The sequence below is a fragment of the Papio anubis genome, chromosome 13 (assembly GCF_008728515.1).
Source record: "Papio anubis isolate 15944 chromosome 13, Panubis1.0, whole genome shotgun sequence".
Classification (NCBI taxonomy): Eukaryota; Metazoa; Chordata; class Mammalia; order Primates; family Cercopithecidae; genus Papio; species Papio anubis.
Genome location: NC_044988.1, coordinates 92292651 through 92317085, shown reverse-complemented (window position 1 = coordinate 92317085; position 24435 = coordinate 92292651). Strand labels below are relative to the sequence as shown.

Below are 24435 nucleotides of genomic sequence, written 5' to 3'. Positions count from 1 at the left end.
AGCCTTCCGATTGGCGGAGAGGACCATGGGACCTGGAAGTTGTCTTTGTCCGGCCAGGGCTGCCCTTCCGGTTCCGTTGGGTCCCCCTTTGGCTCGGGTTCCCTGCCCCTCCCCCTTCCCGGAGCCCCGAGGGGCCGGAGCTCCTGGCGGTGCCGGATCCTGACGGCGGCCTTCCCCCGGGTCTGTAAGTGCGGAGACGGCCGGAGCGCCGGGCTGGGGTGCGGGGTCTCTCAAAATGGAACCCCCCTGGGGCCCTGGATCAGCCGGGACCTGCACTGGGATGGGAGCCGAGAGGCTGGCCTAGGCCCCTGGGGACTTGAGGAGCCCTTGGCCCGGCCCACGCTGCGCCCCGCCCCTTTCCCTTTCCTGTGACTGGAGTGGGGAGCCTGAGGATGCCCCTGGGACCGCCTCCTAGGACCCCAGCTGAGGGCCCAGCAGTTGGCTTGGGGGCCTGACTCTGGCATCTTATAAGAAGTACCAGAGGTGTGAGACCCTAATAAAACGAGCCTCAGGAGCCAGCTGAAGCCCAGGCATTCAGTGCCAGTACTTGAGAATCGCTGTGAGTGCTAGGTTACCCTTTTGCTGGGGTTTTCCCCTATTTGGCCACTGGCCGCAGCACCTTTTATATTACTGGCGCTATGCCAGACACTGGAGATTCGCAAGATATTGTTCCAGTTTTCAGGATTAAGTTTGGGAGCCAGATCTGAATAAATAAGTACTCCTATGTGTGTGTATATATATATGTATGTATCAGTCACATATGTGTTAATTGCTCAAGGGACGGTTGCTGAGAAGGCTTTAGAAAGAAAGTGATGTCTGAATTGTACTTGGAGAGAGTAAAGTGCTGAAGAGTTTTTCAGGGAAAACAGCTGCAATACTGTGGAGAAATGAGCATAACTTGTGTGGGAAGAGGAGGAAATGGGGGGATTCCTATGCACAGAATGAATATGAGACTGGGAAAGTCGACTGAGGTCCAGATGGTGAATGGTGTAATCCTAAAGGAGATGGGTAGTTTTTTGAAGAGTTCTGAACAGAAGATTGATATGGTCAGATTTGCACTGCAGGAAATCATTTTGTTCTGTAGAAAGCCCATAGAGAAGGGACTTTCTATTAACTGCATTTAGACTCTTTAGCTAAAACCTAGGAACTCTTATCGGAGATTCTTTTGAAGGGGCAATGGGATCAGCCTAGTGAGAGACAAAGAATTCCTGAAATACAGTTAAAATGGTGTCATTGGTAAGAAGACAAGTATACTAGAGATGATTATGTCAAGACTCCATAATTAACTGAATGCTGAAGAAGCGAGAGGGACCAAATCTAATTCTTAGGTTTTAGACCTCTGAGCTGAAGGATGGTGATGCCATTATCAGAAATAAAGCCATGAGCTTAGTGTAGATTATGAATTCATTTTTTGGACATGTTGAATTAAAGGTCTAATGCGATAGACACATAGAGCTGTCCAGCATAGAGTTGGAAATGCAAATCTTTAGCTCAGCCTAACCATTGTAGCTAGAGGTAAAAGTTTGAGTTATCAGCATAGAAGTGGAAGCCATGGGAATAGCTGGCATCAGGAAGAGAATTTTGAAAAAGAAGGAAATTTGGGGGGGTAATGCTTACATTTATGAAGCAGAAAGAGGAATTGGAGCTAGTAGTAGTAAGCAGAGTCGCAGAAACAGAGGTAGGCAATAAAGTGTAGGAGTGCAGGGTTACAGCAAGCAAGAAGGCCCAGAAATCAAGAGAAGGGAATTTTGAGGAGAGACCACTGGATCAATTCATGCAGAGCTTCTGGAGACTTGGGGGAGGGGAGAGTATTTCATTTCTTTATGAAGAGGTCATTAGTGACCTTTTAAAAAGCAATTTAGTGCAGTGATGAGGTGGTACTCTATGAAATATTAGGCAGCTCAGTTGGTTTGGTGTTAAATGGGAATAAGAATAGGACATCTATAAAGGATTTCACAAAGAAAATTGACAGGCTTTATTTGTATATCTAACACATGCTTATAGGGTACATACCAGACACTGTTCTAAGCTCTTTAAAAATTAAATCATTTATTTTCCATAACAACCGTATGAAATAAGTTCCTGTTGATAGGTGGGAACATTGAAGCAGAGTGGTTCGAGGTTACACAGAAAGTAGTTGAGCAGGGTTTTGATCCTAGGAAATAGGGCTCCAGAGTCCATGGTTTTACCCACTGCTCTATGCAGTGACTGAATATAGGAGCCAAAGGAGTGGGAAAAATTTAAGCAAAGAGAGGCTCATTGATAAGAATGGAGAGGCTTGGAAGGAGACCCAGGTTGAGAAGAAGGTAAGTAAAGGATTTATGTTTGATACGTTTTTTTTATTTCTTTCTTCCTAAGTCTGTTTCTACTCTCTGCCAATTTAGGTTAATTTCTTCCACTCTCATGCTTTCATTTATCATTTACCATCTGTAAACAGATCTTTTCTTCATATTCAGCCAGCTCATGGATCCTCACCTTGATGTCATGCAGGCTCCTCTGGCTCAAGACCAGACTCATGATCATGCCCTCCAATATTCCCTGCTTTACTGAATGACACTCAGAGATATCCAGTTACTCAAACCAAATATCTTGGAGTCATCTTGACCCTTTCCCCACATTGGTCACCAAGCCCATCAGTTCTTTGTTTGAAAAGTCTCTCAAATCTGTTTCCCCTCTCCATCCATATTATTGTTGTCTCTCTTCAGGCCCATGTCATTCTGTCTTGATCTGTTAGAGTAATCACATACTAAAATGCTTCCTTGTCTCTACGTTTACTGTTCTTCAAGCCATTCTCCATAAAAAATTTTTTTGGCTTATTGAAGTTTAGACAGTGCACGAGTGTAGGCTTCATGCATTTCAAGTGATAGGGAAGAAGCCCAGAACAGGTATTTCTGAGTACCTTGAATTGAGATTTAGTTTGGTTAAGTTTGGCCGTGGGGATTGGGATTTAGGGATTGTTAACATAGAGAGGTAATAAAACATTGAGAAACAGAAGACAGGCTTTTTGAAAAAACATAGCAAAAAATTGGAGACTTAGCTTTGAAAGAGATACTTATCCTTATACAATTTAGTGAAGCCTCAAAGAACAGACCAGCAAAACAATGGTGGAAAACAGATCAATAGTTAAGTAATTTGCCCACTTCCACATAACAGTTTTAAAAGAAGAACTAGTCCGGGTGCCGTATCTCACACCTGTAATCCCAGCACTTTGGGAGGTGGGAGGCTGAAGCATGAGAATCGCTTGAACCTGGGAGGCCAAGGTTGCGGTGAGCCGAGATCGCACCACTGCACTCCAGCCTGGGCAACAGAATGAGACTTGGTCTCAAAAAATTTAAAAAAAAATCAAAAGAAGAATTAAATCTGTATTCATCAACATAAATTGCTCTCAGAAACAATAAGTGAAAGAAGTTGCAAAACAATATGTTTAGTTTATGTATAAGAAACTTAATTACGTTATACTTTCTGTGGCTAGACATATAGAAGTATTGTTTTTAAAATGCCAGGAGGAGCCGGGCACAGTGGCTCATGCCTATAATCTCAGCACATTGGGAGGCCAAGGCGGGTGGATCACTTGAGGTCAGGAGTTCAAGACCAGCCTGGCCAACATGGTGAAACCCCATCTCTACTAAAAATGCAAAAATTAGCCGGGCTTGGTGGTGCGTGCCTGTAATCCCAGCTACTCAGGAGGCTGAGGCAGGAGAATTGCTTGAACTTGGGAGGTGGAGGTTGCAGTGAGCCAAGATTGCACCACTGCACTCCAGCCTGGGCAACATAGCAAGACTCCGTTTCAAAAAATAATAAATAAATATATAAATAAATAAACAAAATACAGGGAGGGAGAGTCAGGAAGGATCAAACTTAAACTGAATGCTGAGTGGTAGGCAGTTGAGAAGTAATTACATCTAAAATCTTCAAAAATTTTTCAAGAAGAATATATTCTGTATATATTTACTTAAAAGTTGAAACAAAAGCTTGAGAACTTGGAGAGTATTGTGTCATGAAAGTTACCTAAAAGAAGAACAAGATTAAGGTTTATAGAGAGAAAGGCTGTAGTATAATAAAGCCTCTTTAGAAAAAGAACATATGTCAATGAGGGACAAAGATTTCCAAGTAGTTGTGAGTGGTAAGTTGAAAGATAAGGGCACTTTTATGAGACAAGTGAGGAAGCAAACTGATACATAGCTTAGGAATTTATTGTACAGATAGAAAAATTTTACTTGCTGGTAGTCATTAGAAGCATTTGAGAAAAGAAACTATTTTCTCACTGCCTATAGTATAGCAATGAACATTGTCCTACCTGGAATATTCAGTAATTAGTCCTTTTTTACTATTCCCATTTGAACAAAGGGAAAATTTCAAATTAGTTATCATTGTGGAAGGATTGTATAAATATAAGTGAAACGGAAGTGAGAATATTCCCGTTACATTGATGTTTGAGAAATATCATTCAAAACTTGCTAATAGAAACTCAACAGTATTCAGATTTAATCTCAGTAACCGAGGCAATAGATAATAAAGACCTGAACTATGGCAGTGATGTAAGAATGGAGGAGTGAGGAGTTAGTGATCAGTCTGAGGAAAGAATCAACAAAATATGATGACTGTGTCTCTAATCTACCTGATCAGTTCTTTACTTTCCTTCAGTTACAAGAAGCTTGACTATAATCTAGAATTATGTGAGTGATTTTTATTACTATTTTGAGTAATTACTGCTATAGTTAGATGTTACCTACAGTTGGGGATTGTGAAATCAAACATATTCATAATATTTATTTTTTGCTTTATTTGCAAATGGCATTAAGTTTCAGTCCACAAAAATAAATACACAAAAGATGGAAAATAATATAAAGTAAAATAGATGAGAAAGGTATAATAAGGGCATAACATGCAATCAGGAATATGACTAATACATATATGCTTGCCATTTAAGTCTTCTAATTTCATGCAAATTTGGCTTGAAGTCACAACTTTTGTTTTTAAACATAAACCTTTTTTTGAAGCATAACCAAAACAAAAATATACAAGTCATAAGTGTGCAGCTCAGTGAATTTTCTTGGCCTGTATTTATGATACCGAATGTAAGGAAGGAAATCTGAGAGTTACACAATTAATATTATCCTTGAGATAAAACCATACCAGCCAGGCACGGTGGCTCACGCCTGTAATCCCAGCACTTTGGGAAGCCGAGGCAGACAGATAGACCACCAGAGGTCAGGAGTTGAAGACCAGCCTGGCCAACATGGTGAAACTCTGTCTCTACTAAAAATACAAAAATTAGGCCTGGCACAGTGGCTCATGCCTGTAATTCCACCACTTTGGGAGGCTGAAGTGGGCAGATTACCCGAGTCGGGAGTTCAAGACCAGCTTGACCAACATGAAGAAACCCCATCTCTACTAAAAATACAAAATTAGCTGGGCGTGGTGGCACATGCCTGTAATCCCAGCTACTGGGGAGGCTGAGGCAGGAGAATAGTTTGAATCCAGGAGGCGGAGGTTGTGGCAAGCCCATTGTGCTTTGGCCTGGGTGACAAGAGCGAAACTCTGTCTCAAAAAAAAAAAAAATTGGCATGGTGGCAGGCACCTGTAATCCCGGCTACTCAGGAAGCTGAGGCAGGAGAATCGCTCGAACCCAGGAGGCAGAGGTTGCAGCAAGCTGAGATCACGCCATTGCACTCTAGCCTGGGCAACAAGAGCGAAACTCCATCTCAAAAAAAAGAAAAAAAAAAAACTGTACCTAGGTTAGTAGTTTCATACCTGGATTTTGGCATCATGCAGCGTATACACAAGTACCAGATCTAACACTTAACGCTTTCAACCTCTGTTAGGGTTTACAAATTATTTATGTTTTCTAAACTTAGTTTCCTCATATACAAAATCTGGGATAATGGTAATACCTACCTGTAGAAATTGTCACGATTAAATGGGTCAATTTATTTATTTATTTGTTTATTTTTTATTTTTTTATTTTTTTTGAGACGGAGTCTCGCTCTGTCGCCTGGGCTGGAGTGCAGTGGCCAGATCTCAGCTCACTGCAAGCTCCGCCTCCTGGGTTTACGCCATTCTCCTGCCTCAGCCTCCGAAGTAGCTGGGACTACAGGCGCCCGCCACCTCGCCTGGCTAGCTTTTTGTATTTTTTAGTAGAGACGGGGTTTCACCGTGTTAGCCAGGATGGTCTCGATCTCCTGACCTCGTGATCCGCCCGTCTCGGCCTCCCAAAGTGCTGGCATTACAGGCTTGAGCCACCGCGCCCGGCCTATTTATTTATTTATTGAGATAGGATCTGGCTCTGTCACCCACACTGGAGTGCAGTGGCATGATCATGGCTCACTGCAACCTCTGCCTCCTGGGCTCAAGCCATCCTCCCACTTCAGCCTCCCAAGAAGCTGGGACTACAGGCACACACCACCATGCCCAGCTAATTTTTGTAATTTTTGTAGAGATGGGGTTTCACCATGTTGGTCAGGCTGGTCTCGAACTCCTGAGCTCAAGCAGTATGCCCACTTCAGCCTCCTAAAGTGCTGGAATACAGGCATGAGCCACTGTGCTCAGCCTAAATGGGTCAATTTAGGTATAACATCTATACCTGAAATGTAGCAAGGAAGATTAGGTATCATTTCTCTTATTTTTAAATAAAATTAAGACAGTTCGTAAGAAATTTTTTTTAACTATTAAAAAAAATTTTTTTAAGTATTTAAAACAGGCTCATGCCTGTAATCCTAGCACTTTGGGAGGCCTTGTGGGAAGACTGCTTGAACCCAGGAGTTTTAGTTTACAGTGAGATTTGATTATGCCACTACACTCCAGCCTAGGCAACACAGCAAGACCATGTCTCTACAAAAAATAAAAACATTAGCCAGGTGTGGTGGTGTGCACCTGTAGTCCTGGCTACTCAGGAGGCTGAGGCAGGACGATTGTTTGAGCCTTGGTGCCAAGACAGCAGTGAGCTATGATTACGCCACTGCACTCTAGCCTAGGTGACAGATGACAGAGTGAGACCTTGTCTCAAAAAAAAGAAAAAAAAGATAAAATTTGGTTTTATATTGCCAAAACTATTTTGGAAACAAACCCTAGAAAGAAAGCTCTCCCTAGTCACTCAAAAGAAGATATCACGGTAATGAAGAGCATCTGTATCATAGACTAGTAATAATTTCATGGGGGAACATTAAGAACTCATTATTATTCTGTTTTTTGTTAAATGAGCTGTATAAAGTATAACAAACCATTGGTCCTTACCCTCAAATAACTAACAGTCTATTGGAAAGAGAAAGTAGTGAAAGGAAACAATTAAGGGATAAGATGTGAGGCCTGGAAATAATTTATCAAAGAGAGACAATAGAGTGGGCTGACACATCCTAGGGAAAATGTCCTTTAAAAAAACAATAAATTTTGCTCACATTCTTAGACTACAGCAGACAGATCAAAGCAAACACTTCCCTGAACTATCCAGTTGGCTGCTCTTCTTGATAATTTTCTTGAGAACTGATGGATAGTAAGCATAGTCATGCATCACTTAATGTGATGTGTTTTGAGAAATGCGTCGTTAGGTGATTTCATCATTTTGTGAACATCATGGAGTATACTTAATGCAAACCTAGATGGTATAGCCTACTACACACCTAGGTTGTATGATACAGCCTGTTGCCCCTTGGTTATAAACCTGTACCACATGTTACTATACTGAATACTGTAGGCAACTGTAACACAATAGTAAGTGTTTGTGTATCTAAATATAGAAAAGGTACAGTAAAAATATGGTATTACAGTCTATGGGACCATCATTGTATATGCAGTTCATTGTTGAACAAAACACTGTCATATGACACATGACAGCTGCTCATCTTTAGAGCAAGGAACAATTGTCTCTGAGGATACCTGTCTAAAGCATTGTGAGTACTGTCATAATATAGGTAGAAGCAATGAATGCTTATTTTGGGGTGTGAGGAGGAAAATACTGATCTGAGGGTTTCATAGGCACCTTCAAAACCAGCTAAATGCTAAAATAGAATGCCACTTTTGTTTGGCTGCTTGAAACAGTCATTTTTACAACTCTGGTTACAAATTGGAACATTCACCACTCCAAATCCAAAATGAATATTTTAAGCCACTGCAGTTGCTAAAAGGGACCAATGATAATACTTTTGCTGCTTTAAGTTACTGACATTTTCCTTGTATATCTTCTAGATTTTCCCTTCATAGTTAATACTGAGTTTCTTTTCTCTGATGTTTCATTTGGTTGTCTACATCGCTCCTCTCTCAATGCAGTTTTTGTATTTATTGTGATTATTATCGGTACATTCAAAATGTCATACAAGGGGAAAGCTTATGCTTTGTTTATATTTTTATTAATATACTTATTATTATACTGGTGCCACACCAGTTCCCCTCCTAAATTTCACCTCTTTTTTTTTTTTCTTTTTTTTTGAGATGGAGTCTTGCTCTGTCACCTAGGCTGGAGTGCAGTGGCACAATCTTGGCTCACTGCAACCACCACCTCCCAGGTTCAAACAATTATCCTGCCTCAGCCTCCCGAGTAGCTGAAACTACAGGCGCCTGCCACCATGCCTGGGTAATTTTTTATATTTTTAATAGAGATGGGGTTTCACCGTGTTAGCCAGGATGGTCTCGATCTCCTGACGTCGTGATCTGCCCACCTTGGCCTCCCAAAGTGCTGGGGTTACAGGCGTGAGTCACTGTCACCTCACTTTCAATGCCATTCTCATTCAAATGAACTCCTAAGTTTAGAATCTTTACACATTCCTTTTATTCATTCTCTATATCCGGTCAGTTACCAAGTGCTTTGAAATATCTTTTGTTATTTTTCCTTTCTTCTTCTTCCAATTTTTCTTTCTTTCTAGGCCATCATGGCCTCAGACCTGTAATGCTTCTGCAGACACTAAGCTGGTTTTCCTAACAACAGTTCTTCCTTACCACTGTCAGACTAATCTGAGAGATTCAACTAATGCAAACTGAGCACTTGCTGTGTGTTTAGTGCAATATTAGGTGATAGGAATAGACAGTGATTTGAACAGAAGAGGGTTTGGCCAGTAATGGGACAAGCAATGTAGCTGCAATAAGTATAATATAATTCAAAGCAAAAGGAAAGAATATTTTGTCTTAGAAGATGCAGGTTCCCAGCATTAGATGGAGATGCTTTCCCTTAATACCATGAAATTTGGAGTTTGGATGGGAAGGAATAAGTATTTGATAAAGTGTGTTGACTGTTACAATAGAAGTATGCAATGGGCCCAGTAGAGACAATTGTACTGTATTAAACGGTCGGGGAAGGGCCTCTCAGAGAAAATAAAGGAGTCAGAATTGTTTAGAAAGTGGTGTTTTTGTTTGTTTGTTTTGTTTTGTTTTGTTTAGACAGAGCCTCACTCTGTCTCCCAGGCTGGAGTGCAATGGCGCAATCTCGGCTCACTGCAACCTCTGCCTCCCAGGTTCAAGTGATTCTCCAGCCTTAGCCTCCTGAGAAGCTGGAACTACAGACACGTGCCACCACACCTGGGTAATTTTTGTATTTTTCGTACAGACAGGGTTTCAGTGTGTTGGCCAGGCTAGTCTCGAACTCCTGGCCTCGTGATCCACCCACCTCAGCCTCCCAAAGTACTGGGATAACAGGCATGAGCCACCAAGCCCAGCTTGTTTTTTTTGTTTTGTTTTTAAATGGAGTTTTGCTCTTGTTGCCCAGGCTGGAGTGCAATGGTACAATTTGGGTCACTGCAACCTCTGCCTCCCGGGTTCAAGTGATTCTCCTGCCTCAAATTCCCGAATAGCTGGGATTACAGGCATGTGCCACTACGCCCAGCTAATTTTGTATTTTTAGTAGAGACGGGGTTTCTCCAGGTTGGTCAGGCTGGTCTCGAACTCCCGACCTCAGGTGATCCACCTGCCTTGGCCACCAGAAGTGCTGGGATTACAGGCATGAGCCACCATGCCTGGCCTAGAAAGTAGTGTTTTAAACTAAGGAAACAAGTATCATTAGGTCTGGAGCCAAGAGAGTGATGTTATGTATCAGGCACTAAGGAATAAGAATAAAACCTAGACTCTGCCATCAGGAGCTGATATTCATTGTTACAGAAGTTAAGATTATAAAGATTGAACTTTGGGGTCCAGATGTGGCCAGGAGAAGCTGGTTGTCTCATCTGACTCTGAACTAAGGTGGTTGATTAATACGTAAAATTCAGTGAATTTCTTGATGCACTGAGATTATAGAGCTATATCTCAAAGACAGACCTAACACATCTACCAATCTCATAGAAGACTGGTGTGTGTGTGTGTGTGTGTGTGTATAAAGAATGTCACTTCATTATGTCATTAGTTTATAGTGACTGGTGGACTGGAATTAGCGTGTTGGCATGGCAAATTTATCTTTTCCCTTGAGAGAGACAAATGGGAAGCCAGGTTATGAGAAAATCATTTATGAGAGTATGAAATCAGAATATGGAGACTTTCTCCAAAGGAATTGCTATATAAAGGAATCAGTATGCAGACAGTTTGGGGAAAGATACCTTCTCCATTGTTGAATGGGTTTTTCCAGTGTTTACCTTAATTATGATTGGGTTTGGTTAATCAGTTTGTATTCAAGAGGTTAGTCTTCATCCAGGAGATAATGGGAAGTCACTGAAGGACTTTAGGCAGGGGTGGGGTATAATCAGATCTCTGTTTTTGAAAGATGTGGTGGTGTGAAAACTGTATTAGAGGGAACATAAGAAGGAAGCCAAGGCAACATTTATGAATCAGTTCTAGTAGTCCACATAATGAGTAATGATTGATAAATAGGGATAAAGTTTAAAGAACAGAATCTAATAGGGATTGATTTGATCTATGTTACTGCTACTCAGATTCCCACCATATAGCTCATCTGGTTTTTCTGCATCAAGTGTTTTATTTTCTATATCAAGAAATGTTCCTTAAAACAGACTTTAGATTTTTCCAGAATGGACAGGATAAAGAACTTTGTCTTTGCCTAAACATTGTCCCATTAGGTCTGTGACTTTCATTTTATTGCAGAAATACTTGTATGGATAAGTTCCTATCAATTTCAACAGAAAAAGGTTTGACCAGGAATTGGGCAAGCAGTGTCAGTGCAGTTGTTTAAAATACAGAGCAAAGAAAAAGAGCAAAGGAACTCGTGTTTGCTGTAGGTTCCCTCTTCTTCAGAGACCAGATTTTACTGAATTATTCCAGAGAGGTGAAAATCTCCATATTAGAGTTCTGAAGTGAGAAGGCAATTTCTCTTGTCTTAGAAGAAGCAGGTTCACCGTTTTATACAAAATAAGATAATTATTTCGTCTTTACTTGTGTGGGTTATGTTTTAGTTTACTTTAGAAACCTGATAGAATTCTCATCTGAGAAGTTAAAAGATACTTTTGGACTAGCCCAAGCACTATTCTTGTATTAAGTATCTTTAAAAGTTGAATGAATGCCAAGCTATTTACACAAATACAAGTCCACTCTTTAGGTGCAATTGGCACTTGATGTTGGTAAGGAGTAATTTTTAACAGCCTTTGAAACCTGTTATAGTGGCTTCTCCTTTCAAGGAAGATTTCATTTGGATACATACAAAACAGATATGACAACACAGATTTGTTTTTGGAAGGTAGATCCAGCTTTCTTAATTGTTTGAATTTCCTTAAATTCAACCTTTTTACATTTCTGTTCTTTAGGTCTGCCAAAATGTCTGAAAGATCAGATCTCCTTCACTTCAAGTTTGAAAATTATGGAGATTCAATGTTACAAAAAATGAACAAATTAAGAGAAGAGAATAAATTTTGTGATGTTACAGTTCTCATAGATGATATTGAGGTACAGGGACATAAAATTGTGTTTGCTGCAGGTTCCCCCTTCTTAAGAGACCAATTTTTACTGAATGATTCCAGAGAGGTGAAAATCTCCATATTACAGAGTTCCGAAGTGGGGAGACAATTGCTCTTATCCTGTTATAGTGGTGTGCTGGAATTCCCTGAGATGGAACTGGTAAATTACTTGACTGCTGCAAGTTTTCTTCAGATGAGCCACATTGTAGAACGGTGCACACAGGCCCTGTGGAAGTTTATAAAGCCAAAACAACCAATGGATAGTAAAGAGGGATGTGAACCACAGAGTGCTTCTCCCCAGTCAAAAGAACAGCAGGGAGATGCCAGAGGCTCCCCAAAGCAGGACTCACCTTGTATTCATCCATCTGAAGACAGTATGGATATGGAGGACAGTGATATTCAGATTGTTAAGGTAGAATCTATTGGGGATGTATCAGAGGTTAGAAGTAAAAAAGATCAGAACCAGTTTATTTCTTCTGAACCCACTGCTTTACATTCATCAGAGCCCCAGCACTCCCTGATAAATTCAACTGTGGAAAACAGAGTAAGTGAAATAGAACAAAACCATCTCCACAATTATGCCCTTTCTTATACAGGCAGTGATAACATCATCATGGCCTCAAAAGATGTCTTTGGCCCTAATATTCGAGGTGTAGACAAAGGCCTACAGTGGCATCACCAATGCCCAAAGTGTACCAGGGTGTTTCGTCACCTGGAGAACTACGCCAACCATTTAAAAATGCACAAACTCTTTATGTGTCTACTCTGCGGCAAGACTTTTACTCAGAAAGGCAACCTTCATCGACACATGCGTGTGCATGCCGGAATTAAACCTTTCCAGTGTAAAATCTGTGGGAAAACCTTTTCTCAGAAGTGTTCCTTACAGGATCATCTTAACCTTCACAGTGGAGATAAGCCCCATAAGTGTAACTATTGTGATATGGTTTTTGCACATAAACCAGTTTTGAGGAAACACCTTAAACAGCTGCATGGCAAAAACAGCTTTGATAATGCCAATGAGAGAAATGTACAAGACCTCACAGTGGATTTTGATTCTTTTGCATGTACAACAGTCACAGACTCTAAAGGGTGTCAGCCACAACCCGATGCAACACAGGTCCTGGATGCAGGTAAACTGGCCCAAGCTGTCCTGAACTTAAGAAATGATAGTACTTGTGTGAATTGAGTAGGGGCTTCATGCTCACAACTCGAGCTGACTGAGAATGTGGCAATAGTCTCGGTCTTTTTAGGAGTGATTTTGCTAGTTTGACTTCTCCAAAGCCTCTGTGTAGGTGGTAGGGAGTGAGTCAAAGCACTAATAGACCAGGCAACGTACCACTTGGAGTGGATTTGCCTTACTTTTGCCCTCTCCCATTTTCTGTTTTGAGTTATTTATCTTGTAAAGTCTGTTTTCCTTTCCCAAGGAATAATTCCTTTTGTCTACCTAACATTGACTTATGTCTTAGACTGACACTGTTTTAGGCTTTTCACTAGGCACATTCCGAAGGTACCAACAAGTTAATAACATCACCTACTCTCCACTAATAGATGCTATGCTAAGAGAAGTGAATAATCTTTCTTTGGTAGAAAATAGGCTGAGATATAAGGCGATATTGCTATTGACCTGAAAATGTGGTAGAACTTCTGGTTGCCTATTGATTATTCCTCCATGTCTGATAAATGAATCTGCTGCCTACCATTTGTACTTGTCTTGGAGCTGGCTATAAAGAAGTATGCTGGTTTGTTATGTACTCTTTTTAACAGTATCATAGCCCAATTTCATCTCATTGAATTGTTCAAATATACTAGAGTATCCTCTCTTGAGGAACACCTGCAGGCAGATAGTTAGGGATGACCATGAGGAGCATAATCAACAGGGATAGAAGTACACTTATACAACAGCACTTACATGGGAGGTTTCTCTCTGGTAGCATGTCCCATAAGTGGCCATATGCTTTTTTATATATATATATGTTTTGTTTTGTTTTGTTTTTTTTTTTGAGACAGAGTCTCGCTCTGTCGCCCAGGCTGGAATGCAGTGGTGTGGTCTCGGCTCACTGCAAGCTCCACCTCCCGGGTTCATGCCATTCTCCTGCCTCAGTCTCCTGAGTAGCTGGGACTACAGGCGCATGCTGCCACGCCTGGCTAATTTTTTGTATTTTTAGTAGAGTCGGGGTTTCACCATGTTAGCCAGGATGGTCTCGATCTCCTGACCTCGTGATATGCCCGCCTCAGCCTCCCAAAGTGCTGGGATTACAGGCGTGAGCCTCCGTGCCCAGCCCATCTGCTTATAATTAATGTGTAATTTGTTGATGCTTTTGAGATCAGGACTGCTCCAGGCACACTAAAAATGTGCTAAAGTATAATGGGCTCTCCAAAAAGAGTCTATTTGGGAGTCTCTGAATTTTGTTTCAGAGTTGAGCCATCAGAAAGGTGAATTAATTTGGCCATCAGAGTTTTGTCCTGTGCACCATAAAAGTCTCTGAATTTTCATTTCCTCGTGTACCTTAATTTCTAAAATGGATGATAAAAGTTAGGTTGGACACAGAAAGGGCAATCAAATTTCTGTATACAGATATTCCTCTTAAAGGTACACTGTCCCACCTTGCTGCCTTTGATTGATTGCGAATACAAAGTTAATTTTCAAAAAGGAAAAACAAAACAACTCTTTTTCCTAAAACACATGTTGTACTTCAGACCTAAAATTTTGAGTCTTATTTGTTTCTCACCCATGAGTTAGATTTAGGTAATAGTGTTAGTAGAGTCCTTAGAGAATCTTAAAAGGTCATTTACTCCACCTCTTTCATTTTAAGTTGGGGTATCCAAACCCTGAAGAGGTGGCCTGGCCAATATTGGCCAAGGTATAACTAAATGTGAGCTAGCATCTTCTTCCTTCTTCTCACTATCCCTTGGCTTTAAAATATTTAGTACATGAAGAATAATGCATTAGCAAAAAGCTCCTAGTTTGTGTTTCCCCTTTGTGTCTCCCTGTTGGCTGAGACAACCTGAATTTTGCCAACAAAATATCACAGAGGGATTTATATTAATTATTTTTTAGTTAGATGAGTATTATATTCTTCCCATCCAAGTGAGTGATTTGCTAGGTGTTGTTTAGGGAGGGAAAAAGCAAGAATAATGTGAGAAGATCTAAATGCAAAATTGATTTTGTGTGGAAAACTGTTTATTAGTTTCCATCAGGATTTTCTGTTTTTGTTTTTGAGCTATGAGAGTGCATGCAGATTTGAAAAATTAGGCTTGTATAGTCAGAGGGGATCTTAAACTGTTATATTTGATACGTTTACATGTATCATTGTTATCACATGTAAATTATCATCATGTGTGTCAGATGTGAAGTATGATTTTTGTCTTTTGTTCAGATATTTAAAATGATAATACAGTTGAGTGATAAAGCTAATAGGTACCTTATGCCTAACATCACTCATTATATGGTCTAATGATGCTTCCTAGCATTGTGATTTTTACATGATCCAGCCAAAGAGTACCAATTCTATGCAATAGTGAGACTCTACCCTGTCAACCAAACAGCATTTTTTGGTATTTTCTGTCAACATCATTTCTTCACAGGAAAATTTCAAGTTGGAGTGCTTCCTTTGCTCACATTCATGTCCTGTTTTTGTTACTGGTTTGAAGACTAAAAGGCACGGGTTCAAATAAGATTGGTCTCTTTGGTTGGAGACTATTTCTGGGTTCATTCAGTTGTTCAAGGAACATTAGTTAAGCACCTACTGTTGCCAGACACTATGCTAGATACTGAGGATAATGAAGGTAAGATTGATAGAGTCCCTGCCCTCATGGAGCTTATAGTCGCATATGGTCTTAGTGAAACAAAGTCTCAATTTGCTTTTATACTAGAAATAATAAAGAAAGCTGCCTTGCTGTATTCCATCAGTTAAAATCAGCAACTTTGTGCTTTTGTATCAGTAAAACATTTAGTTCTCACCTTTTGAAAATGCAAACCACTGAAGTGATTTACAGTCTCCTCCATTTTTGGCTGGAGAGGTGTTCTGTTTCTGTGAGACATTTTTCTAATTTTTGTGGAACTTGACTTTCCTCCTTCTTTGCTTATACATGTTTGTTAGATTATATTGCAAAGAAGTCAAGTTACTGATATCCAGTACATTTTATAGAGGAAGATGACTTTCAAAACTAGTCATACTTCTGTAGAGGAGGAAGATTTTTAAAACCTTTATCATTCAGCATTTGTATTTTATGGATCCCCAGGAGAACTAAAAAGGAGATGACTCTCTACCATAGTTTGGTTTAAAAAAAAAATTACTGTGTCAGTTATTTATTTATTATTTAATACTAAAGATAAACTCCAAACTGAAGTGGCTCTGAGGTAAATCAGATATGGTTTTAATTTGTTTAAGTTTCTTTATTAGCAGATCTATAAATGAAAGGTGACTATTGTCACTGCTTCTATAATACTGTCCTACACAACCCAGAAGATTTTATTTCAGCTCATGAATAGCTGTTCTAAATCTGTTGTATGTTAGACATACTATGAACTACCTCTTCACTTATTATGGGGAAGTTTCCTTAATAAAAGTGTGATGATTAAAGCTCTGGTGTCAGTGGTTTATTTTCTCACTCTCCCCTCCTTCTATTCTTTTTTAATTGCTTTACTTTGAATATAGGAATGTCTTCTTTATGTATAGTCTTAAAAATACATATTAAGCATGCTGAGATTGCCTTCAGAAGAAAATAGGAATTAATCAGAAAGTTGTTACTGGATTCAGTTACTTCCACGAGAATCTGTTGCTGGAAGAGCAACTGCCTTTCTGAATTGGTTCAGAGGCGCCCGGGCGCGGTGGCTCATGCCTATAACCCCAGCACTTTGGGAGGCTGAGACAGGCGGATCGCGAGGTCAGGAGATCCAGACCAGCCTGGCTAACACGGTGAAACCCTGTCTCTACTAAAAGTACAAAAAATTAGCCAGGCCTGGTGGCTGGTGCCTGTAGTTTCAGCTACTCGGGAGGCTGAGGCAGGAGAATGGCGTGAACCTGAGAGGCGGATCTTGCAGTAAGCCGAGATTGCCCCACTGCACTCCAGCCTGGGCGACAGAGCTAGAGACTGTCTCAAAAAAAAAAAAAAAAAAAAAAAAAGAATTGGTTCAAAGGCTGGGTGCCCATGCCTGTAATCCCAGCACTTTGGAAGGCCAAGGCGGGTGGATCACCTGAGGTCAGGAGTTCGAGACCAGCCTGGCCAACATGGTGAAACCTCGTCTCTACTAAAATACAAAAGTTAACTGGGCGTGGTGGCGGGCCCCTGTAATCCCAGCTACTCGGGAGGCTGAGGCAGGATGATTGCTTGAACCCGGGAGGCAGAGGTTGCAGTACACTGAGATCGTGCCACTGCACTCCAGCCTGGGTGACAGAGTGAGACTCCGTCTCAAAAAAAAAAAAAGAATTGGTTCAGACATATCTTCATTCAGCACAAATACTTGATGCCTACCAAGTGCCAGACTTCGAGAATACAAAGATCAGTAAGCCACTGTCCTAAATACCTCTGCCTAGATGAGGCACAAATTAATACAGGAGTGTTAAGTGCAATAATGAAGGCAGGGAAAGGGATTACAGGTTCCCAACTGGGAACCAATTATCTTAGGGCAGTTCAGGATGGCTTCAGGGATGATGAGATTTATAAACGGGTTCTTTAAAGATACGATGGGGAAGGCCGGGCGCGGTAGCTCACCCCTGTAATCTTAGCACTTTTGGGAGGCCGAGGCGGGCGGATCACGAGGTCAGGAGATCGAAACCATCCTGGCTAAGACGGTGAAACCCCGTCTCTATTAAAAATACAAAAAATTACCCGGGCATGGAGGCAGGCGCCTGTAGTTTCAGCTACTCGGGAGGCTGAGGCAGGAGAATGGCGTGAACCCGGGAGGTGGAGCTTGCAGTGAGCTGAGATCGCGCCACTGCACTCCAGCCTGGGCGACAGAGCGAGACTCCGTCTCAAAAAAAAAAAAAAAAAGATACGTAGGGAAAAGGCTAGGGCACGTCAGAGGAAACAGCTGGGCCAAAAGTTTTGGGAGGGAGTAACGGATTTAAGTGTGAAGCTAGATCCAGAAGTTGGGGCCAGCTCCTGATGGGGCATTACCTAGGTAATCTTGAATACAGACCCTTACGATAGTTTCTGCTCTGCTACCTTTCAAGTTGTAGGTGGCCCCGATAAGGAGAGAAATCGTCCCAGAATAATCCATAAAAGGTCTGGTTACTCTGAAGGTCTCGTTACTCTGACAGACCTGCCGTAACCGAACCTCAAACCCCGTCTCCAATTCGGATGTTCAGGAGGACTCACAAAAGGAAACGGCTCGGGCTGGGCGCGGTGGCTGAAGCCTGTAATCAGAGCACTTAGGGAGGCCGTGGGGGGCGGATCACCTGAGGTCAGGAGTTCCAGACCAGCCTAGCCAACATGGTGAAACCGCGTCTCTACTAAAAATACAAAAATGAGCCGGGCGTGGTGGCGGGCGCCTAATACCAGCTACTTGGGAGGCTGCGGTGCGAAAGTCGCTTGAACCCGGGAGGCGAAGATTGCAGTGAGCGGAAATTGCGCCATTGCACTCCAGCCTGGGCAACAAGAGCAAAACTCCGTCTTAAAAAAAAAAAGGGGGGGGGGGGGCGGGGAACGGCTCGAGTGCCGAAACTGGGACATGAGAGATGGGGCTTGCCGGCATTCAGGTGTCTTTCTGTCATTCCAAGAGGGGGGAAGTGAGGAAGGGAGACCGTCTCAGAATGTCCTTCCGGGGCGCCCAGAGGGCCCCAGTGAAGAATAAAGCTGGTTGGCACCGGATGTGTTTTCTTCCTGGCTAAGTCTATCTTCCGGCCTGGGCAGACGCTGCCGCGGAATCTTCGACTCTATAGTTTTTTGAGTCGGTGAGTGAGTGCCAGGGAGTTTCCTCAGGTGGGGGGTGCCTGAGGAAGAGGAGGAGGAGGAGGAGGACAGCTGGGCTCGGCCCCGGAGTGGCTAATCTGGTGCTGCAACCAGTTGGTCGACAGGGCCTTGGCCCTTCGCAGGGTTGCCTCGAGAATACCTGTGTGCTGAACCTGGGATCCGGTTTCAGTTCAGCAGATGTTCCCTGAGCTCCTCCTGCTCTGTGTGGACCCCTGTGCTCGGTGCAGGAACACAGATGAATCAGGCACCATTTCGCGGTGCTCAGAGAGCGACTGACTCTCAGGTGGAAACGGGAGGTGGAGTCATATTAGTTTTACTTGATTTGGGCTTAAAGGAGCCTAATCACTAGCTGGAAAAAGGAACTGGAAACGCGAATTTAAGAAATGTGTATTCCTGTCTTTTTGTTTGGGCAATGATGGAAAAATTTAGTATGAACGAGGTTCGAGTATGAAAAAGAGAATAGAAGGTGATAAAGCCATAAAGATGGGTTATGGCCAAATCGTGATGGGTCTCGTATTCTTCCCTAAGAAATTTGGTCTGTCCCGGAGGTAGAGGAGAGCGATGGAAGATTTAAAAGGGAAATTAAAAAACAACCAACCAACCAACCAAACAAAAACCTTAAGGGATGTTAATCCTGGTGGCACTCAGGAGGGTAATCTGACATATAAAGGAGACCTGTTGGAAGATATTGCAGTTGTCCAGGTGAACCGAAAGGGAGACCTGTTGTAGTGGTGGGGAGTAGGAAGTTTAGAGATTACGTTAAGGTTTGTAATTGGGGATATTATGTTAAATCAACTTTGTGGTGGTCATGCTCATTATTGGATACTGAAAATTGACAGATTGTTCTTGACCACAACGCAAACAACATTTAGCAAAAGAAACAAGCTAGAAACTGTTCACTACAATTCAGTGTAATAAATGTTGTAACAAAGTTATGAAAAATGTGCTGAGATCATAGAGAAGTGCATTATAAAGTTCTCAGTTTTGAGATGGTGGCATAAGGGTTCATAGCATCTAGATTAGACTTTGAGTCTTCTTTTTCCTAAATCAGGTTTGGGGTTTTTTGTTTGTTTTCACTATTACAGCATGAGAAAGCATTCCCTATCTTTATTACATCAATGTTTGTGTTTTATTTTGCTTAGATTGTGATCATGGCTGCTGAGTCTGATGTTCTGCATTTCCAGTTTGAACAGCAAGGAGATGTGGTCTTGCAGAAAATGAATCTTTTGAGACAGCAGAATTTATTTTGTGATGTATCAATTTACATTAATGACACTGAGTTCCAGGGGCACAAGGTGATTTTGGCTGCTTGCTCCACTTTTATGAGAGATCAGTTTTTACTCACACAGTCAAAACATGTCAGAATCACCATCTTGCAGAGTGCAGAAGTTGGCAGAAAATTGTTACTGTCTTGCTATACTGGAGCACTTGAAGTTAAAAGGAAAGAGCTTTTGAAATACTTGACTGCTGCCAGTTACCTTCAAATGGTTCACATTGTGGAAAAGTGCACAGAAGCTTTGTCAAAGTATCTGGAAATTGATCTTTCTATGAAAAACAACAACCAACACACTGACCTGTGTCAGTCTTCTGATCCTGATGTTAAGAATGAAGATGAAAATTCTGATAAAGACTGTGAGATAATTGAAATTTCAGAAGATAGTCCTGTGAACATAGATTTCCATGTTAAAGAAGAGGAAAGCAATGCTTTGCAGTCTACAGTAGAGAGTCTGACATCAGAGAGAAAGGAAATGGAGTCACCAGAGCTGTCTGCGGTAGACATAGGTTTTAAAGACAATGAAATTTGTATCCTTCACGTAGAATCCATCAGTACAGCTGGTGTTGAAAATGGGCAGTTTTCACAGCCTTGTACCTCTTCAAAAGCAAGCATGTATTTCTCTGAAACACAGCATTCATTGATCAATTCTACAGTTGAGAGCAGAGTGGCTGAAGTTCCTGGGAATCAAGGTCAGGGCTTATTTTGTGAGAATACTGAAGGAAGTTATGGTACAGTGAGTGAGATTCAGAATCTGGAGGAAGGTTATTCACTGAGGCACCAGTGCCCCAGGTGTCCTCGAGGCTTTCTTCATGTTGAAAACTATCTGCGCCACCTTAAAATGCATAAACTATTCTTATGCTTACAGTGTGGGAAAACATTTACACAGAAGAAAAATCTCAACCGACACATTCGAGGACACATGGGCATACGGCCCTTTCAGTGTTCTGTGTGCTTGAAGACATTTACTGCTAAAAGCACACTTCAGGACCACTTGAACATACACAGTGGGGATCGGCCATACAAATGCCACTGTTGTGATATGGATTTTAAGCACAAGTCTGCTCTCAAAAAGCACTTAACCTCCGTCCATGGCAGAAGCAGTGGTGAAAAACTATCTAGGCCTGATCTCAAAAGGCAAAGTCTACTATAATTATAATCACAGACTTGTTATATAAAGTTTGTATTATTCTATTAGGCAAGTATTTCTATAGAGATGCAGCATTTGTAATATTTCATCCCCCCTAATCTTTGTTTCTTATATTTGGTTGGCTTACACATAATCATTCTTTCTGAACTTCTAACAGTTCCAAAGTTATGGGAGGCACAGTAAAGCTGATGGGATTCTGTCTCATCTCATACATTACATATAAGTCTCAGTAGTATCCCTAGAGAAATAGAGTTCCTTTCTTACACATTCTTGATTCTAGTGACAAAGGATCCAGCAGTATTTGCAGATTCTGATTTGGAGTCTCTAGGTAACTGACTTAAGTATAAAATCCAATCATATAAAAACTAATGAATTAGGAGAACAGAGAAAATAAAGGTAAAAACACTATTATGTGTTTCTAGTCACTTTAGAACAGATGGCACTAAGAAATTTTTTTTTAACTTTTTACCAGCTGTTCTTGGATTCCAAACTAAACACCAAGATACTTTTCATTTTAAAATGTATAAAGTAACAATTCAGATTCACTTGGGAATAGCAGATTATTTTTTATAAAGGGTTAATATTCCTTAAAATACTTTTATTTCCAGGCCTTGTTAGTATACATATTTAAGAAATGGTTAATTGGGCCCAAGTTTCTTGATTTTATTTAATACAATTGGATCAATAATTTTGTGGCCAGTAAAATTATACCATTGGCATGAAGCTGTGAAAAATGAGAAATTCTACCTTTACCAAAGATATCTGTTCTACTGTTTTAAAACTTCTTCTCTATTTTATTTTTTATTTAACATGAAGTAAAACTGAAATTTCTTCCTGGTTTATAGTTCTGCGAATTTTAACACAAAGATTTGTGCACCACTACAGCAATCGGTACAGAACAGTTCCTTCACTCAACAGCTCTCTCACGCTGTCCTTTTGTAGTCAGCTCTTCTAGCTCTAATCCTGGCAACAGTTCTCCGTCACTATTATTTTGCCTTTTCTGGACTGTCATATAAACAGATTCTTAACGGTATGTTCCTTCTTGACATGCTTTTTCACCCAGCATAATGACTTTGAGGTTCATCCATATCATTTTAAGTTTTGAATTGGCAATATATATTCTAGCTGTTATTCGATGAGCAATTTAAAAAGGGGTAGCTTTAGTGCTGTATTTTTTCATTTACATTAATGGAATTTCCATTCACTATGGGTTGATAAGAATCTTAACCATCCCTAGAGTTTTATATTTCCAAAATTACGCCAAAAGGAAAACCATGACTGTATGATTATTTTAGTGACAGTCATATTTGAGATGGTGTTCCAAGCCATAGTTCTCTAATATCCCCATCTACATATCATAAAAAACTTTAAAAAATTGTTTTAACAAAGATTAAAATATACTGCAGGGCAAATAATATTCTTCAAAACACAAGAACTGCTTTTGGTAAAGAAGCCTGACTAGATGCATCTTACTTTCTTTTTTTTTTTTTTTTTTTGAGACGGAGTCTTGCTCTGTCGCCCAGGCTGGAGTGCAGTGGCTTAATCTCTTGCCTGCCTCCGCCTCCCCCGGGTTCATCACGCCATTCTCCTGCCTCAGCCTCCCCGGTAGCTGGGACTACAGTACCAAGAATTTTTTCTATTTTTAGTAGAGACGGAGTTTCCACCATGGTCTCATCTCCTGACCTTAGGATCCGCCTCTCACTGCCTCCCAAAGTGCTGGGATTACAGGCGTGAGCCACCGCGCCCGGCCGATGCATCTTACTTTCAAGCTGTTCTAGTCCTCCTCTAGTTAACTTAGCTTTATGTAGAATTTCTACTGTATTTAATTTCTATTGAAGCCCTTCTATATTTTAAAATGTAATATACTTTCTACCATTTATAAAAATTGTGTGATGAATCACATGTTCGTTGTTGTAAGTGTTAACCTTCTTTTGATACTTTTGTGGGAAAGACATTCTCCACGGAATTTTAACTTTCCTAGAGACTTTTAAGAATGCAGGTCTCGTCTGACGAGAAAACCGACTTCATAACCCAACGTTAGTAGTTAGTGACATTGTGCTGAACTTCTCCTTGAACTTTTTAACTATATATGTAAAATTACTTTGATCTTCATCATTTGAAAGATCATTTCCAGGTCTAAAATTCCATGATTTTATATTTAATTCTCCCTCAGAACAGAAGAGGGGAAAGCAAGAGAGGACGGTTTTGTGTCTTTATGAACTTTGTTACTTAAGTACTCCATTGGAGACATAATTTTTCTAAATAGTGGATCTCTTTCCACTGGAAAGGATGATGGCTCATTGCTTACTTTTCATTCATAGCTCATTGCTTCCATTTGACCTAACACTGGCCATTTGTTGGTGTGAAAATATTTTCTTTTCAGAAATAGTTTACTAGTGATTGAAATACTTTTCTTATTTTTGCTTCCTATGATAAAATGGCATGGGGGGAAGGGGGAAGGATGGAGATGGGAGGAGAGGGTAAAAGAATAGTAATCTGATTTTTTAGGAATTAGTATCTACTATCTTGGATATTTGAAAACAAAAAATTGGTTGAAACTATGTTTAAGTTTTATGTGTGCCTTGTAGATTGTTGTAAAATTTTTTGTGAGCACTTTGAGATTTTTGCTGGCCGGGGGGGTTTTGTGAAAGTGATGGTTATTATTTATATTATTTATTCCTGTTCAGTAGCACAGAATGATCTCCAAACATTCCTAGGAGAGTGTCTGTTTGCATGATATGTTTAAAAATTTTCAGGAAAATGGAATCTTTTTTTAAAGTGAAGGTATGACAAAGTATAGAATTTATTCATTTAACATATTCACAGTTTGTGTTTGTGATATGACAGAAAAATGCAAAGTGTTTGAGTTCAACCTCTTTATTTACTCCATTTACATATAAAAGATCTTGAAAAGGTAGTTGTTACTTTGTTGTAAGAGAAAACACTTGCCCTTTTTCCTGGGATGTAACTATCTTACATGTTTACATAAGAAATAATAAACTGGAGGTGGGAATGGACTATGTGTTTTGTCTTCATCTTCGAATTTTAAAGGATACAATTAAAAGGATACAGTTTCTCCTGGCTATTCATTAATCATTCATCTAGCAAATACTTCTGAGTCCTTACAATGCAGTATAAGTTAGGTATAGGGACAAAAATTCCTGCTCTTGTGAAACATTGTAGTGAAGGCAGACGAACAGTAAACAAGTAAGTAAAATCCATGTCTGTCAAAATTTGAGAAGGAATTTGGAGAAAAATCAGGAATAGGGAGTATCAGA

At 40.6% G+C, this 24435-nt stretch overlaps 2 protein-coding genes across 4 annotated transcripts; both read left to right on the top strand.

Moving 5' to 3' along the window:
• Positions 1–30: 30 nt before the first annotated feature.
• On the top strand, positions 31–13570 carry ZBTB26 (zinc finger and BTB domain containing 26). Of its 2 annotated transcripts, none has more exons than XM_009188136.3 (2): positions 31–184; positions 11670–13570. In XM_009188136.3, exon 2 carries the CDS (start codon positions 11680–11682, stop codon positions 13003–13005), a length of 1326 nt encoding a protein of 441 aa, XP_009186400.2. In that variant the 5' UTR covers positions 31–184; positions 11670–11679; the 3' UTR covers positions 13006–13570. The 2 variants fall into 2 exon arrangements, with proteins under 2 accessions (XP_009186400.2, XP_003911308.1); XM_003911259.4 differs by having other exon boundaries at positions 66–180.
• Positions 131–22670, top strand: ZBTB6 (zinc finger and BTB domain containing 6). 2 transcript variants are annotated; one of them, XM_017949578.3, is made up of 2 exons: positions 131–184; positions 19877–22670. In XM_017949578.3, exon 2 carries the CDS (start codon positions 19886–19888, stop codon positions 21158–21160), a length of 1275 nt encoding a protein of 424 aa, XP_017805067.1. In that variant the 5' UTR covers positions 131–184; positions 19877–19885; the 3' UTR covers positions 21161–22670. The 2 variants fall into 2 exon arrangements, with proteins under 2 accessions (XP_017805067.1, XP_003911310.1); XM_003911261.5 differs by lacking the exon at positions 131–184 and adding an exon at positions 18531–18715.
• The last annotated feature ends 1765 nt before the right edge of the window (positions 22671–24435 follow it).

Coding starts and splice junctions, on each gene's coding strand:
- ZBTB26 (XM_009188136.3), top strand. CDS start 11,680: ATGTCTGAAAGATCAGATCTCCTTCACTTCAAGTTTGAAAATTATGGA.
- ZBTB6 (XM_017949578.3), top strand. CDS start 19,886: ATGGCTGCTGAGTCTGATGTTCTGCATTTCCAGTTTGAACAGCAAGGA.